Consider the following 17619-nt stretch of genomic DNA (forward strand, 5'->3'; position numbering starts at 1 on the left):
GGGGGTGGGCTATATAGATTTACATATACAAAAACACACACACACACATATATATATATATATCTATACACTAAGACTTTTGATGGAAATCTTGGTGCGGTTTTAATGACTCCCAAAAGTATTAGAACTAGTTAATATAAGTAGCTGTGGCACTATTCTTTTTACTGGCATGCTAGGTTTTAAAGTAATTTTTGGACGATAGCTGGCTTTGCTGAGCTGGCGACAGGAATGAAAAGGGGAGTACTGAGAGAGCGGAGAGAGTGAAAGAGAAAAGAAAAGGGAGAATTGGGGAGGGGTGAATAGAGTAATATTAAGAGGGAAAAAAAAGAAAGAAGGCTGGAGAGTTGGGAGAGAAAACATAAAGGAGAGGAGAGAAAGCGGAGACAAGAGAAAAGAGGGTAATAAGTAAGATTATGGCAAGTCTAATAATCTAATAATAGTCTAAGGGTAATGGTCAAGTGGAAGTGTAAACAAGCTATTAATCAATAATAGCAGGTGACAAAATAGTAACTGAGACAATGCAAATGGAAAACTGTGGCAGTAACAAAGTAGATTAAAGGAAAAGTTCCAGTATTAGGGAGGAATTGGTAAAAAGAGAGAGCTATTTCTAACATGGCTCAATGGTATTTCAGGCATCTTTGGTGGTAAGGGGGTGACAGCTGGAAGCTGGCAAACGTCCAGGGTCAGGTAATATGGGCTGTTGGCGAGTGAGAAATGCAGGACAGAGTGCAAGGGGAGGGAGCACTGACTAATCTGAGCACAGAAGGGTGTTGAAAAGGCGATACATTCTGTACCATGAATATTAAAATGAGAAGGAAAAAAAAAAAGGAGAGGGGTGAGGTGATGAAAGAGGGTAAGTCTGGGCCTGACCCTGGTGAGGAATGTTCAGAGGTCAGCTGAGGTGTGCCAGACCCAAAGAAAACCTAATATTTAACCCCTATGTTTACAGAAGTCCCCATGTTGTATTCCCTAGAATAACCCATTGAAAAAAATCAGTATCAAGCAAGATATCTACAGGGTATTTACATTGATAATGCTAGCTGTATTTAAAGTATAATAGTGTTTTCTGCAAAAATAAGTCAAAATGGGCTATGTGACACTTCCACCGTGAACCATATGACAGACTACTTGTTTTGGCATTTCCACATAGTACTTTAAAAAGGTACACAGCACATGTGATCCTGCTTCAACCATATCATCATCAGCATTTATTTATATAGCGCCACTGATTCTGCAGCGCTGTACAGAGAACTCACATCAGTCGCTGCCCCATTGGAGCTTACAGTCTAAATTCCCTAACACACACACACACTCACACACAGACAGACACACACACACAGACTAGGGTCAATTTTTTAGCAGCCAATTAACCTTCCAGTATGAGAGAAAAACCGGAGCGCCCAGAGGAAAGCCACGCAAATCACAGATAACGCCATGGTATTCAGAGATATAGAATAGTTGAAAGAACCATCCACCTTGGATCAACAAAGGTCATTTACAAAAGTGCAAAAGAACAGGGACTGCAGCAATGATGCTTAAAACGTCTGTGCATCCACTGCTTAGACTTCTAATGTATGGTACAAACTGAATTTTACAGTACTTCTACAGCCATTGAGTAATTACTTATAAACAAACAATCTATGCACAGTCCAACTTGGTGGCCCAAACAATGTATCTTTAAAAGTGATGCTTCATGCATACCTTATTGTTTTGTAAATACAAGCGAGTGTTCTACCACTGTTAATGGTCATGTGGCCAGTGAGTTGTACTGTGTCCTTCTACTGTCTATAGACAGCATCAAAGAAAGCAGTGATGTCCATGTTTTATTGTACAGTCAATGAAAATAGGAGTGTCAGTGAACTGTATTATGAATAATAAATAGGGTATAGAGAGCAGATGGTATTGTACGTCAGTTACGTCATTTATATTTCTCCTTTGTCCGGCAAAGACTGGACCACCAGCTATATGCTATAAATGAAATGCAGATTAGTTTATTCTCTGTAGTTGTGTATCCCCAGCATTGAGAGTACATTTGTTATTATTAGTAACACAAATTTCCCAGCAGAATATAGTAAAGTAAGAGGAAAAAAAAATATCTCCCCTCTTAAACAACACTTTGTCATTACCATAATAGACAGCTTTACATTTCTGTGTCACGCCTTGACAAAGTCTGTGATTCTATAACCTGGAAAAATCCTCTTGATGACTGATAAGGATTATACCAATACTACAGAGGTAACCCTAGGGGATCGCTCAGGGTGGAGGAGGACGGAGCACCAGCCCTCTCTCCCTCCGCTCCTTCTGTATTTATTTCCTGCTAGTTGCCATGGAGATGAAAGAGTGAAGTAACAGTATGGGGAAACCATGACATACATTCAGAGTGCCTGTAGTTTAGCCACATTGCACAATTTACCTTAGAAACTTGCAATCAAGTTACATCACAGAAACATGAATAAACTTGAAACTATTGGTAAACAATGCAATGTAAAAAGTAAGAGCAAAGTCACAGGGTATATGAAAGGATTACAAATTTGTTATATTTCCAAGAAGCCTGCAATCTAGTTTTGCATTGGATGCTTCTAATCTAACCAATTCTTTGGAATACTGGAATTGTGCAACGTTTGTTCCTAAAAGCTCAGTATTCTAAATGGATCTTTCTACAATAAGTTGGATCAATGTGGGTTTAAAAACTACTCTTTTGGTTTTCTAGGTGAACTCTGGAATAAACTATTCCTAATGCATTTCGATTTTTACTTATTTGTACTTAATTACATACAGGTATTCATCCCAGCCACATTTATAACAAGAGCAGTTTAGAGGTTCGTTAAAAGTGTAAATCTATTTTTAGAAAAAATGAGCTATTAGATAAGAGGATCAGCCTCTCCTTTCGCCCCCCTCCCATAGTCACTTGGGTTTCACACTGCACAATGAAGGGTATTTATAAAAATTCTACTGCTGAACATCAGTCAGCAAAAAAAACAAAAACCAACAGTTAAAACAAAATGAGTCAAGAAAAGCAACTGAAGTGTGATAAATTGAGCATTTAGTTCTTATGATTTTAAGGAGCAGGATGTCACCAGGCATCTGACAGACACGTGCTTAAAACATCTGAGGCTGCCGATGGCGAAAATGATGACAAGAGCAGTATACACGCAGTAAGGCAGCAGGGGAAACACAGCTACATTACAATGAAAGAAGACACTTTTGTGAATTTAGAACTCTGGAGAAGAGTTTTGTGTTCAGGACCATCTAAAGGGGCCGGCGATAGCATAGGACAGTAAGCATAGATCTAATTAAAAAAAAGGAGAAAATAAGACTTTAAAGAAGCATAGTGTAAGGGAGAGGAAGTCTGAGACACGCAGCTAGAGCATTCTGCAGAAAGAAGAAAAAAATATATAATACAGTTAAAAAAAAAAGTTTTTGGTAAAAAAAAAAAAAAAAAGAGAGGAAATGAATGGCTAAAAGATAAAATAGGAAGGAGGAGGCAGGCAAATAGAGAAGTAGCTAAAAAGTGGGGCTGTGACAACAAGACAGAATAAAAACGTAGAGTGAGACCAGGGTGAGGAAGGAGAAAATTGGGGAGAAGCAGACAAAGGAAAGCTGGAAAGAAGACCGACAAAGAGGGAGGAGAAAAAAAGGACACTTAAAGGCGATCAGTGGAGAGAGAACATTAGAGGGTGAATGAGAGCAGTAGAAGGAGGGAGTCAAAGAGCGAAAAAGTGAGAGGCTGGGAGCTACAAGAGGGAAAAAAAATTGAGGGAGTTGAAAGAGGAGGACGGAGAAGGTTACCGCCTCCCAAACAGGGGCAGAGAGGCCGGGCTGCAGATAAACTGATGCTGGGGGAGTGATGGACAAGGAGCGCATTTCAGGTAGGAGATATTACTCCAAAGTTCATTCTGTATCTACATTTTTTTTTCCATTCCAAACCCCAATTCCCTGTCCGAAACAGAATCTAGTGACTGCAAAGCAGGTCACTCAGGGACATAATCAAAGGACACCATCCCTGTAGGTTTTAACCCATTTGGTGCCAATAGAGACTGTCATGTGGAGTAATACCCACAGAACGTTTTCATTTCATTGTTGTGCCTTTGTTGGGAGCCTCTTTTTACAGGATATTCTCTTGTCGAGTCAGAATTTATATCACATTAGATTGTGAGCTCTTTGGGATAGAGTAATAGCAATTGAATGGAAGAGTGACAGAGGAGATATAGACATGTAATAAGATTTTACTGTCATCTTATCTCTAGACTTACAGTAACTTTGTGTGCCTGTAAAATAAATAGAGCAACTCTTATCACTTGTTAATATAATGTCTGGAGCTGACTCTGGCACCAGCCCTCCCCTCTCAATCTTCATTTTCTGCAAAGTTTCTTCCTCTATTTGCGGTGCCTCCTAATTTCCTCATGGCTTTTGGTAACTGGGATAAGAGGGAGGGAGGGGGTGTTTTAGGACCCTAGCTGAACCCACTTACCATCCTGCAAGAAGCTATTCCCTTCTTTAGCGATTCTTTTTCATTGAGTGACCACCCTATAAAGAAACATTGCAAGTCTGCTTGTGTTGCCAGCCACAACTTGGCATTGCAAATGAACAAGCTACAGAATATAGGCGTGATGAGCAACATTGCACACTCCAAGTCCTACAAAGCTGCCTCTGTTTGAACGCTGACCAGCATAACCTACACCACATCGTACCAACAAAGATTTTATTCTCCATGGCCAAATGTGATCCTCTTACTTGCTGATGTGGGTTAAGGGCGTTCGAGCTAGTTCTATATTCACAGGCACGGGGCACTGTCACAAGTAACTTTCCAGTGGTTAAAGGGTTTTTTGAAAGGGGAGGACCAGATTTCGTTTGCCACGTGAGCAGATAATACTGGAAATCTTAATGGTGTAGCAGAACAGACCTTGTCCCAGACTACATCCTCTCTGTGTCATTGTCTGGACATTTGTTTTTTTGGATGACTTTCTAATCTTTGTGTTAGTCAATTTTAGAAATGCAAAATATTAGAGGCAAATATCACAGATAAATGATATTAGTAGGAATAAAAGTGAGATGAATGAGTGGGGCTTAAATGAACTGTGCAACAATAGTCCAAGTATTAGAAGACGTCAAACAATGGCTGTGTTAATACGTAACCCCTTCACTGCCCAAAGGCATTGAAACTTCAGACAAGACACTTAAGTCTATTAAATGGTTAATTATTTACTGCTGATCACTGGGAGCTTATTAAAACCATCAAGACAGCTATAAGGTCAGAATAAGAAAATCAGAAACCAGCATGTGCAGACCAAGCCATAACTGGGAGGATGTGGTCACCAAGGAATTGCTGTCAGCACATTGCTCACACAGGCAAAGGGAGGGGGGGTTCACCACTCACAGTCTCAGCTATGTCACAAGCTCAGATGCTGCTGGGACTCACAGTCTGGGTAAAGGGATTTCCTTAGTATTAAGTGCAAATAGAGAGTACCCTTCAATTTCAATCACACATGAGGTTTCTTCATCACCATCATTTATTTATATAGCGCCACCAATTCTGCTGCATTGTACAGAGAATATTTATCACTCCCATCAGTCCTTGCCCGATTGGCGCTTATAGTCTAAATTCCCTACACACACACACACACACACACAGCCAGACAAGGGTCAATTTGTTAGCCGCCAATTGACCTACCAGTTTGTGTGGGAGGAAACTGGAACACCCAGAGGAAACCCAGACAAACACGGGTGAACACGCAAACTCCACACAGATAAGGCCATGGTCGGGAATTAAACTCAGTGAGGCAGAAGTGCTAACCACTGAGCCACCATGCCGCCTCAAAATTGCATATGTAAGTGTAAAGGGTTGGCATTAGCAGAAACTATACATGCATGTCAACCATGGGTAGATCTGCAGCTATGAAAACACGTAAAACAGCACCACCGCTGTCGCAGATTTGCAGATGGTTAAGATAAGGCCTGGTGGGCAGTCACACAGATTCTACACTCCAATGAAAGGAGGGTCTGAGCCCCACTTACAAGGATTTTCACAGCCTGCTATATAAAGATGAAGTATCATCAAAGTAATGCACACAGTTTTTGTGTGAGTAACTAATTTTATATTAATTTTCAGGGACATATCTCTATTGATCAGATTAATTTTATATTTAATTACATGTGGTACAGTCCAGGCGGACCATTCTGCCCAGAGAATAATAACAGTCAGTGAAAATTGCATACAATATACAGAATTTAAGGCATTGTACTGTAATGTTAGTTAGTCAATACTGACAAATAGGGACATTTCCAGTGACATCTTCAAAACCTAGGATTGTCCCTGACAATTAGGGACAGTGGGCAACTATGTACATATAGTCGAAACATAGAATTTGACAGCAGATAAAAACCACTTGGACCATCTAGTCTGCCCATTTTTTAACCTATGGTAACCTCAAACCCTATTTGATCCTTAGTTCTTTGTAAGGATGTCCTTATGTCTATCCCAAGCATGTCTAAATTGCTCTAATGTATTAGTCTCTACAAATTCTGATGAGAAGCTAGTCCACTTATCCACTATTCTTCTGTGAAGTAATTTTTCCTCAGGTTTCCTCTGAACCTACTTCCCTCCAGTCTCAGTGCATGTCCCAGTGTTCTAAAATATCTCTTTCTTTGAAGAATGTTCCCCTCCTGCACCTTGCTAAAACACATATTTGAAAATGTTCATTATGTCCCCACTTTCCCTTCTCTGCTCCAAACTATACATATTAAGATTTTTTTAGCCTTTCCAGGTAATTATGTGGTGTAAGCCAAGCGCCATTTTAATTGCATTCTTTGTACAGTCTCTAATGTATTTATATCCTTCTGGAGATATGGTCTCCAGAACTGAACACAGTGTTTTAGATGTGGCCGTACCAATGACCTCCTCAGTAGTTTCCTATATAGTGCCGTTAATACTATATTTAGCATTTTTGAGACCCAAGTGCATGATTTTGCATTTTTTGGCAATAAACTGTAGTTGCCACTCTCTTGACCTTTCCTCTATTCTACCTAGATCATCAATCATTTGTTTTACCCCTCCTGGTGTCTCTACCCTGTTGCATATCTTTGTGTCATCTGCAAAAAGACATACTTTCCCTTCAATACCATGTGCAATGTCACCAATGAAGATATTAAAAAGCACTGGTCCAAGTACAGATCCTTGGGGTACTACACTAGTAACCTTTTCCTCCTGTGAGTGCACTCCATTTAATAAACTCTCTCTTTTCTATCCTGCAACAAAGATCTTATCCATTCAACAATCTTATAATCCAATCCCAAATTTTCAAATTCATTTAACAGTCTGCAATATGGGACAGTGTCAAAAGTCTTACTGATATCCAGATAAGCCACATGTACACCCCCCCTTAATCTATTACTTTAGTCACCCAGTAAAAAAAGTCAATAAGATTTATTTGACATGATCTCCCCCCCCCCCCCCAGTAAATCCATTCTGGGATTCTGTAAATTACTGGATTTGAGATATTCTACAACTCTTTCTTTTAAGAGTGTTTCTATCAATGTCCCTACTACTGATGTAAGGCTCACTGGGCTGTAGTTGCCTCTTCCTTGCTTCAACTTTTGTGCAGTGGGACTACATTCGCTATTTTCCAGTCCTCTGGTATTATTCCTGTAACTAGTTGAATAATTCTGTTAATGGTGTTACCAGCACCCCTTTAAGTATCCTTGGATGTCTCCCATCTGGCCCCATTGATTTATCCACTTTCGGTTTTGAGCATTCTGTTAGGACCCTCTCCTCCCTTAATGTACTTGTATCTACCTCATGTTTATGAGTACACTTGCAACTTAATTGTGGCCCCTTCCCCTCTCTTTCTGTTGTTAACATTGTACAAAAATATTTAAGATGATTTGTCTCCATCAACATGACTCTCACTCTGTCTTCAGTCTTATTATTCCTCCTTTTATTTTTCTCCTTTCACTTATATACCTAAAACACAGTTTTGCCCTCTTTACCTACTGACTGGGCCATTTTCTCTTCAGCTTGTGCCTTTGCACATTGCACTGATTACCTTTGTAGCCTGCTCTGTCTAACCAGATACACCTCTTTTTCTCATTATTCTGAGTCTGCTTATATTTCCTAAAGGCCATGTTTTTTGCTTTCACAATACTTGCTACTTATTTTGCACACCACACTGGCTTCTTTTTCCTTGTGCTTTTCCTAACCCTTGGAATACAGAGGTTTGTTTTTAGTACTGCACTTTTCCCACCTCTCCTGCACTCATTTCAAGTCCCCATTAAGTCTACTATTGCGTCTTTGCGAGTGGGCTCTCTCACCAATTGCTTGAGGGATGCTCCCCGCAAGGAACTCAGAATGTCTCTACTTCTAGTGGAACTTGCAAAAGACCCTCTCCTATGATTATTACTTCTCCTTTTAATGCCATTTTAGTGATGTCCTGCACTAGGTTCCAGTCCAGTTCCTCTTCCTGACCTGGTGGTCGATAGATCATCAGCCCAGTATGAAGCCTTCTCCCCCGTTTCTATGGTCACCCAATGGGCCTCAGTTTTTTCTTCAATACTTTGTATTAAAGTAATATGTATAAATATTCTGTAGAAGTGAAAATGCTCTGTATTATTTGTTATTTAAATTCAATTACTATTCAGTATTCATATTATAGTGTCACAGAGAAAAATGTGAAACCCCTTCTGTATTTTGTACAACTATCAAGCCCAACAATACATCTGTCAGAGTCATCATCATCATTTATTTATATAGCGCCACTAATTCCGCAGCGCTGTACAGAGAACTCATTCACATCAGTCCCTGGCCCATTGGGGCTTACAGTCTAAATTCCCTAAAACAGACAGACACACACACTAGGGACAATTTGTTAGCAGCCAATTACCCTACCAGTATGTTTTTGGAGTGTGGGAGGAAACCGGAGCACCCGGAGGAAACCCACGCACACACAGGGAGAACATACAAACTCCTCACAGATAAGGCCATGGTCGGGAATCGAACTCATGACCCCAACACTGAAAGACAGAAGTGCTAACCACTTAGCCACCATGCTTTCCAGTCAGGGGAGTTATTACAGAATTGCACAGACAAGATGTGTTTCTTCCTCTGTAAATGATCTATTTAGTAGTCTTATGATTACTTCTGTCAAACAATTCCTTTTTCCTTACTGTGGCCTCTTGGACATTGTCCTGCACTATTTATGATTACCCAGGGTCCAAATTATAACATTTGTTTTTTTTGATCCTTTTATGCAATGCTGAACATCAGTCGAGCCCCAAAAATATACTATATACATAAAGAAGTTTTTTCTTAAGTATATAATGCAATACATATATAGGTACAAATAAAGTTGTAAGCAATATATTTTGCATTGTATCTATGACATTAAGAATCATTATAACATATTTATATAGCGCCACTAAATCCACAGCACTGTACAGAGAACTCATTCACATAAGTCCCAGCCCCATTGTAGCTTACTATCTAAATCCCCTAACACACACACACACAGAGCAAGAGAGACTAAGTGCAATTTAATAGTAGCCAATTAACCTACCAGTATGTTTTTGGAGTGTGGGAGGAAACCGGAGCACCCGGAGGAAACCCACGCACACACAGGGAGAACATACAAACTCCTCACAGATAAGGCCATGGTCGGGAATCGAACTCATGACCCCAACACTGAAAGACAGAAGTGCTAACCACTTAGCCACCGTGCTGCCCACAAATAATGTACTTAATATAATAACGTACTGAAGTGAACCTGCCACCTAAACACAGTGTGGACAACCTATTTGTGGGTTGAAGTAATATTCATGAGCATGTAGCCTATCAACTTACTAGAAACAAGTACTTCATGAATATAAGTCAGGTCTCATGCATATTAGTCAGACACTGCCTCAGTAATGTCACTGGATCAGAGCAAATAGGTATTTGTCAACACAGAGATGTTAATGACAGAGACGGGGTTTCTCACCTTAATGCCAAGTCATTAACTGATTTACGGTCACAATAGGAATTCTTATACTTATCATACATGTATCAGTAGCAAGAAAGGCCTACCGATGCTGTAATACAAGTTTAAATAGATGCTAAAACCATAATAAAAAAATCAGAATGATCCTTATAGAATTATACACAGGTAGGTACAGTGGATTGCCCAGTGTCTCTTTTTCATAGCTATTTTCATACAGAGTTTCACCGCTATTTTTTCAATAAAATTATCATATTCTCTGCACATATACACATTTTGAAAACTAGATATATTCCAATAAATGCAAGCATTTAAATTATACTTTGGAACAGTATCATCATCATCATTTATTTATATAGCGCCACTGATTCCGCAGCGCTGTACAGAGAACTCAATAACATCAGTCCCTGCCCCATTGGAGCTTACAGTCTAAATTCCCTAATATACGCACACACACAAACAGACAGACTAGGGTAAATTTGATAGCAGCCAATTAACATACTAGGATGTTCTTGGAGTATGGGACGAAACCGGAGCACCCGAAGGCAGTGCCATAACTAGACATTTTAGTGCCCTCGGCGAGACAGGGCATTGGTGCCTCCCTTCTAAGTGGGAGTGACATTTGCCTAGTGGGTGTGGTCAACCTAATGTGGGGGTGTGGCTCACACTTTACTGAAAGAATTCTGTTACATATATTTGCAAATGCATATTTTATATATATATATATATATATATATATATATATATATATATATATATATATATACATACACACACACAGTGGTGGGATTAAAATAAATTAACAATCGGTTTTCTGCCCTAATGACCATTTAAAGTATGCAAAAATATATACCGAAAGGTGAGGTGTGGTTTTTTTTTCAAGGAGCCTTGAAGGAACCAATGTAAGAGCCAGAGAGAGAGATAGTGAGATTCTACAGCCTTTTTGCGTTCCACTAACAGGAAGTTCGGCATTTGGAATGCAAGCGTTCCGCTGCGACAGTAAAAGGCTGTAGATACAGAGCCAGGTAGCGGGCGGCTGCTGGGCCCCCTTGGGCTTGTGCCCTAGGCGACGGCACCGCCCACACCTGCCTAGTTACGGCTCTGCCTGTAGGAAACCCACGCAAACACAGGGAGAACATACAACCTCCACACAGATAAGTCCATGGTTGGGAATTGAACTCATGACCCCAACACTGAGAGGCAGAAGTGCTAACCACTTAGCCACCGTGCTGCAAACACACATAAAATATCATACCTGTCATCCTGACAAATCTGATTCAACCAAACCATTCCTGATCTGCCTAATCAGACCAGACCCATTTAGTGTATGTCCATGCCCTTTTGGTAACAAGAAATCATGTATTTTGGTACGGTACAAATGTCATGTATATAGTCACAAAGTAGCATTTCTTTTAATGCAATATATTAAGGTCCCTTACCCACTGAGAACACAATATGATTTTATTAGTGTTTTTAACACTAATGAAAGCAATAAAACCGATATGGAGCCCAATGACTACAGCACAGTTTGTCCAACGCTGCCTGCTTCATTTATATGGGCTCAATGCAAATAATTTCGATAAACGGATTATTCTTCATTGACAATCCTCCCACTGCAAGTGCTTGTTAACTACTGCATGTGAAACACAATCAACATGCAGTATCACTAAAGTGTATTCAGATCCAACGGACAACAAAAATACCCCTCTTTCTAACCTCTGTATTTACCATCCAATGATCATTCCTTTTATGTGATCAATGCATTAGGTCTGCACAGTGTCCAGAATCTGCTGTGGGAGAGAACATTTTGTAGCTATCTGTGATAATAATAAATCTCTCTTCTGGCTGCTGAGCTCACAATGATGCATAACACTGTAACTTTTTATAATGGAAAGAAATATTCCCCCACTGCTATATATAGACTCACAAAATGCATAATAAAATTAGTTGTGTGCCAAATATGAAACTCAATATTCATTCAATCAAAAGAAAACTTGATTAACTTACTTTATTCTTTTCCATCCACACCTCCCCTAAAGCTATTTCTTACATCTTTTAGATGTCATTATATTTCACTTATATCTCAGCACATGTCAATGATATTGGAGAAACTGGAATAGAAGATGCAAACACAATGCACAACCTCACCTTAGCACCAGCTCTATTACTGATCACATGCCCAGACCAAGGCTGTGCTGCTACACTGAATGTTGTACAGCGCCATCTAGTGCTGGGAGACATAACTTCCTAACAGAAAAACAACATTGTGCCCAAGAAAACGCTAGCTGGAAGGTATGGTTTATGCAAGGGAACGATAGTTTCAGCTGGTATTAATTACTTAGTGTACTAATGAACATAGTATTTTTAAACATATTGTTTTAATAGTTATTAATACATACCTTTCATCACGACCCAGTGCACTGACTAATCTGCTATTGTCACTGGAATGTACAAGTAGATTGTGTAGTAGTTGAAGTATGTCATACATAGGTAACTTTCTATATATCTGCCCTTATTTTGACCTTACTCAAAGCCTAGGGTTCTCTTTTGCCAGTACAACCTTGTTGTTGTTACTACTACTGAAACCATATGGTCGAAACAAGGGTTTCCCAAACCCAGTCCTCAGGGCCCCCTGAAGCTGGGTACACACCTGTGCAATCTTACATTAGATGCAATTTCTGCACCTTGTTAAAACATATATTTGAAAGTTTCCATTATGTCCCCACTTTCCCTTTTCTGCTCCAAACTATACATATTAAGATTTTTTTAGTCTTTCCAGGTAATTATATGATGTAAGCCATGTGCCATTTTAGTTACCCTTCTTTGTATAGTCTCTAATGTATTTATATCCTTCTGGAGATATGGCCGTCTGAATTGAACACAGTGTTCTATATGAGGCCGTACCAATGACCTCCTCAGTAGTTTCCAATATAGTGCCGTTAATACTAAAGTTAGCATTTTTGAAACCCAAGTGCATGAAAGACAGTAGTTGCTAATTTAAATAAATTTAAATGCAAATTTAAAATACAGTACTATTGTTATAGATGTGATATTTTAACAGTAAAACATACTAAGAGTTACATGCAGAGCTGTCCTGCAGGTCCCTAGGAAGTTTGTGATGTCATAAAACAGCATTTATGGGCTGTGCATTTTGCTGTATGAGGTATTACGCACAGGGGCACCAGGAGGTGGGTTAGCTGGTAGTAAGTACTGAGGTCCAGGCCTGCCTGTGTAGAGAGAGGAGTCACCAACCCAGTGTGTCCTGTACCCTTCGGTGGCTATGGAAGGGGCCCCAAGAAGTTTTTGTACCTGGGCCTAAATTTCTCTTGACGGCCCTGATTGTGCATGAAGAATGCTGTTGATGCAGAATGTGTTTATCTGCTGGTGCAAGATGAGATTTTGCTTTAAAAGACATTTCAATGGGCTGAAAAGGGGGAGATTGAGTGTATTTGAAGGTGTGACTGATTCAGGATACAGAAATCTACACATTTGCCCCAGCAGCTGGAAGCACATTATGACCTCTAACACTGAATGGTTGTCTGCAGCTAAGGAAGGCCGCAGCACTCTGTCTGTTTGGTAATTGCAGGCATACCCTTATTTTAAATAAAGGTCTAAATTCAGCTCATGCTGGTTTTGCTCTCTCTGTGAGATTGCAGGTCATTGCATAAAGAACTCTTACCTTACATACCTGTATACTAGCAGCTTTGACGTGACATCCTGTCTGCTTTTCGAAAATTATTTCTGGTTTCAAAATCCTGATATCTATGAGATAGAAAGAAAATCCGATTTTTTTTTTTCTTCCAGAAACTAAGATTACGCTTAACATTCCCAGTTAGACCCTGACTGCTTTTTTAATTTTGCAGTTTAGCCCTCATTCACATATGGATTAAATCCACTCAAACCTCCCTTGTTAAATTTGTTGCCTCCTTCCTGTGTTGAAAAAGGAGAATGTGATTGATGATAAAGCACTTGAACTGTAAAGTTAATCACTTTAGAAGCATTCTTCTATACCTTCCATTTTAAGATTAGCACTTGCTCATTAACTACGTGGGTAAGACCAGTCACATTTATTTTTCTGATTTTAAAAACAATGCAGCTTTTTTCCTCTCACGCCGTGTCCAGGAGCGTGGCACAAAAATTTCAGTTAAGTGAAGAAAGAGGCTTTTTAGAAACGTATGTGAAGCGCTTCGACGCTCTAGAACCTTCCATCTGGACAGACACTTAGGGCTAGATTTACTAAGCTGCGGGTTTGAAAAAGTGGGGATGTTGCCTATAGCAACCAATCAGATTCTAGCTGTCATTTTGTAGAAGGTACTAAATAAATGAAAGCTAGAATCTGATTGGTTGCTATAGGCAACATCCCCACTTTTTCAAACCCACAGCTTAGTAAATCTAGCCCTTAGTGCCATGAAACAGGATATGTTGCATGCACCATGCACATCTTTTAGGCATTCTTTTTCATCGAGGCTTTTAGATTTACCAAGCAGTGTTGTTTAATTTCCTTACCAGGGATCCACAAATCTAAGCACTTACCTGTATTTCAGGAGGGATTTAATTCCCCCAAAAAAGTCATAGCAGTTACACATATACTATTTATTGGCATTTCCTCTCAAGCCCCGATCACCCAGATTAGGTAGTACAGGCAGCATGTGCTATCACAATTAAAAAAGCTGAACAACTAGATCACATTGCATGTCAGTCACTCCTTTACTTCCTGGTTGGAATGATGACAAAAAACATATGCAGTTATCAGTCAACCACTATTTCCGCTGCATCTGATCAAATCAGGTATCACTAACCCACACAGTGTAATGATTGGTCAATTTGTTTTAATTTAGTATATTGACAAACCAATATTGCTATGTATGTGGGCAGCATAAGTTCAACTATCTCCTACAAACTAACACTCCTTCAAACTTTTCAACTTTTCCAAAAGGTACTCCATATTCAGCATGCTTGATTACAGTTTAATGTTGGAAGAATGTTTATCTGCAATGTGCAAAAAATCCAGCAGGTGGGAGTGTTGTATTCACTCCATGCTGGAGGATGAGATCATCACTAAAGTAAATTAGATTTTTGTAATTGTTAATTAGAGTCTCTTTAATGTCATGTCTTTATTTAGCATCAGTGCAGAACAGTTTAGTTTAGGTGATGTTACTGCAAGGATTCAGAAACATCAACTGTTCTGTATGTAAAAAGTGATTGCTGTAGTTTTAGAAGATCAGCACAAAAAAATGCAAAGTGGCCCATATATACATTTATCCTGTGGTAGTTCTTCTTTGAATAGTTACAAATCATTGAAAGCATGATTTGCTTTTCTTTGCAGTACTTACTACTTTGCAAATTTCTTCCAATGCCTAATATTTTTCTCAGTAAAGACCAACATATATACAGTATATTAATGATATAACAAAATGGTAAATTATTATTGTTATTATTACCATTTATTTATATAGTGCCACTAATTCCACAGCGCTGTACAGAGAAGTCACTCACATCAGTCCCTGCCCTATTGGAGCTTACAGTCTAAATTCCCTAACATACACACACAGACACAGACACACAGAGACACACAGACTAGGGTCAATTAGTTAGCAGCAATTAACTTACCAGTATGTTTTTGGAGTGTGGGAGGAAACCGGAGCACCCAGAGGAAACCCACGCAAACAACATGGAGAACATACAAACTCCACACAGATAAGGCCATGGTATGGAATTGAACTCATGGCCCCAGTGCTGTGAGGCAGAAGTGCTAACCACTTAGCCACCGTGCTAAAAAATTATTGTAGTTTTTAATTTATTTTGTAATTTTCACTGGGAAAATCTGGCTAGCTATCTCTATCACTACTTAATATCATACTTGCCAACTTTGCATAGTTGCCCTCCGGGAGATCCTAGAGGGGAGGTGTGGTCAGAGGACATAAGGGGGCGGGGCATGGCAAATTGCGTCATTAGGGCTTCCGATGGGCAAGATGCGAGAGAACTGACTCACTTTTTCAAACCTACTGCTTGATAAATTTACCCCCTAGAGTCAGGATAACGAGTGTCTGAACAGTTGTGTGCTTGTGACATTTCTAGGTCATTTTGAAATGAAAACAGCTTCCTAGCTTTAAATGCCTGATGTTTATTATTACAAAAATTAGCACATTAATACATTTTAATGACCTGTTTGAAATAAGTTTTCGTCTAGGGTATCTCTTTTTAGTTATTTGCCCCTATATATGATATAGTTATTCTATTTAAAGTCACAAACTGCATCCACCAACTCACTCATTTCCAAAAGTGTCCTACAAAAGTAATGCCCAATGCAGAGCAACTAAATAAGTGTGACTAGCTCCTTCAATATGAAGAAAAGATCTGATTTTCCAGCTAGTCTGCCTGAGACATAAGGAGAGACGGAAATACCTTAGGCAGCAGATGGTAAAATCTTCAATATCTTCCTGAATCAAGAGAAAGCATGCCCATAATTAAGTTGTGTTATCTTAAAGAGGTACTACCCCTAGTAAATGATGGCAAATCATGCTGTTAATGCAACTTATTCGCTGTCACCAAGATCTGGAACTGTAGTTCAACCCTGAGTTTTTAGTAAGGTTCTTCTTATCATTTTAATAAGGTACAGTCAGTATCTAAAGCTGGGTACACACTACACAATTTTCATCCAATAATCGGCTAAATCAGCCGACATACGACCGCTTGTTCAAAAGTAGGGTCAGTGTGTGCAGTGACACAATGGTCGAAAGTCTGCCCAAATGGACGATTATCGCCTCATTTAGTTGGTCGTACCATTTAATATTTTCGTTCCAATCTCATTTCCGCTGTGTAGTGTGTATAAGTTTCCGACCGATCCACAACAGTGAGTACGAAATTACAGTCATTGCTCACGACAACATGGCTGTAAAAAGTCGCTAAAGGGACGTCCGCTCTTCCCTTTATCGTCCTAAACAAGGCTAGTGTGTATGCAGTCCATGGACCTAATGATCGGACCATCGATCGCATGTAAAATCGCTCGGCATAAAATGTTGGTTGAAATTTCTGTAGTGTGTACCCAGCTTAAGCCACTGAGTTACTCCTCTTAAAGGGATTGTCAACTTTCGCACCCCTCCCCCCTTTTGTGTAGTTGCTCCGCCACAATTTGTGTGTCGAAAAATAATTCTCTCTTAATTGATGAGAAAATCAGATAATTAATTCAAACATATATACCTGCAAAGAACAATAGATGGGACATTCAGAAGTAGATGGATCTGCAAATAGAGGGATGATTCCCTCACCTGCGATTCCCACAGCTACCTATAGCTGGGATGCACAGTGCACTGTTCATATGCCAACAGGCACTGCAACATGTTAATAAGTGCATATATGCAATTAAATTAGGTTCTTTTTGCATATTTGCTTATTCCACAATTGTTGACTGAATATTAAACATAAAATGATAGAATCCAATCTGGAGAGTATCACAGGTCATACTTTAAGAACTAGTGGCAAACGGCTCCCTGTAACAATGCATGTCATGGAAGTCACTGTACCTGTATTGTTACGTAGATGCTGTACATTGTGACTGCAGTAAGAACAGCCTCAGTTACTTGCACCCTCGGACGTGATGGATTGTATACAGTACTACTGAGTTGTGTCTTGTCTGTAAGAGAAAAGGGTCAGT

The 17619-nt window shown here is 39.5% G+C and overlaps 1 protein-coding gene and 1 long non-coding RNA gene across 3 annotated transcripts in view; one reads left to right on the forward strand and one right to left on the reverse strand.

Moving 5' to 3' along the window:
- LOC142095026 (uncharacterized) overlaps window positions 1–12232 on the reverse strand; it is a 113942-nt gene extending 101710 nt beyond the window's left edge. Inside the window, exon 1 of the long non-coding RNA XR_012677733.1 lies at window positions 11973–12232. This is a non-coding gene — a long non-coding RNA (uncharacterized LOC142095026). The remainder of the gene's footprint in view (window positions 1–11972) is intronic.
- Window positions 1–17619, forward strand: part of SEPTIN9 (septin 9) — a 147721-nt gene that overhangs the window by 26365 nt on the left and 103737 nt on the right. Inside the window, exon 1 of one of the 2 annotated variants that reach the window (XM_075177735.1) lies at window positions 3555–3869. The exons of the other annotated variant lie outside the window; for it this stretch is intronic. Within the exon in view, the coding sequence (XP_075033836.1) occupies window positions 3848–3869 (22 nt within the window). The 5' untranslated portion in view covers window positions 3555–3847. Of the gene's footprint in view, window positions 1–3554; window positions 3870–17619 lie in introns of those variants that run through there. 2 annotated transcript variants of the gene reach the window in all.

This window comes from Mixophyes fleayi, chromosome 6 (assembly GCF_038048845.1).
Source record: "Mixophyes fleayi isolate aMixFle1 chromosome 6, aMixFle1.hap1, whole genome shotgun sequence".
NCBI lineage: Eukaryota > Metazoa > Chordata > Amphibia > Anura > Limnodynastidae > Mixophyes > Mixophyes fleayi.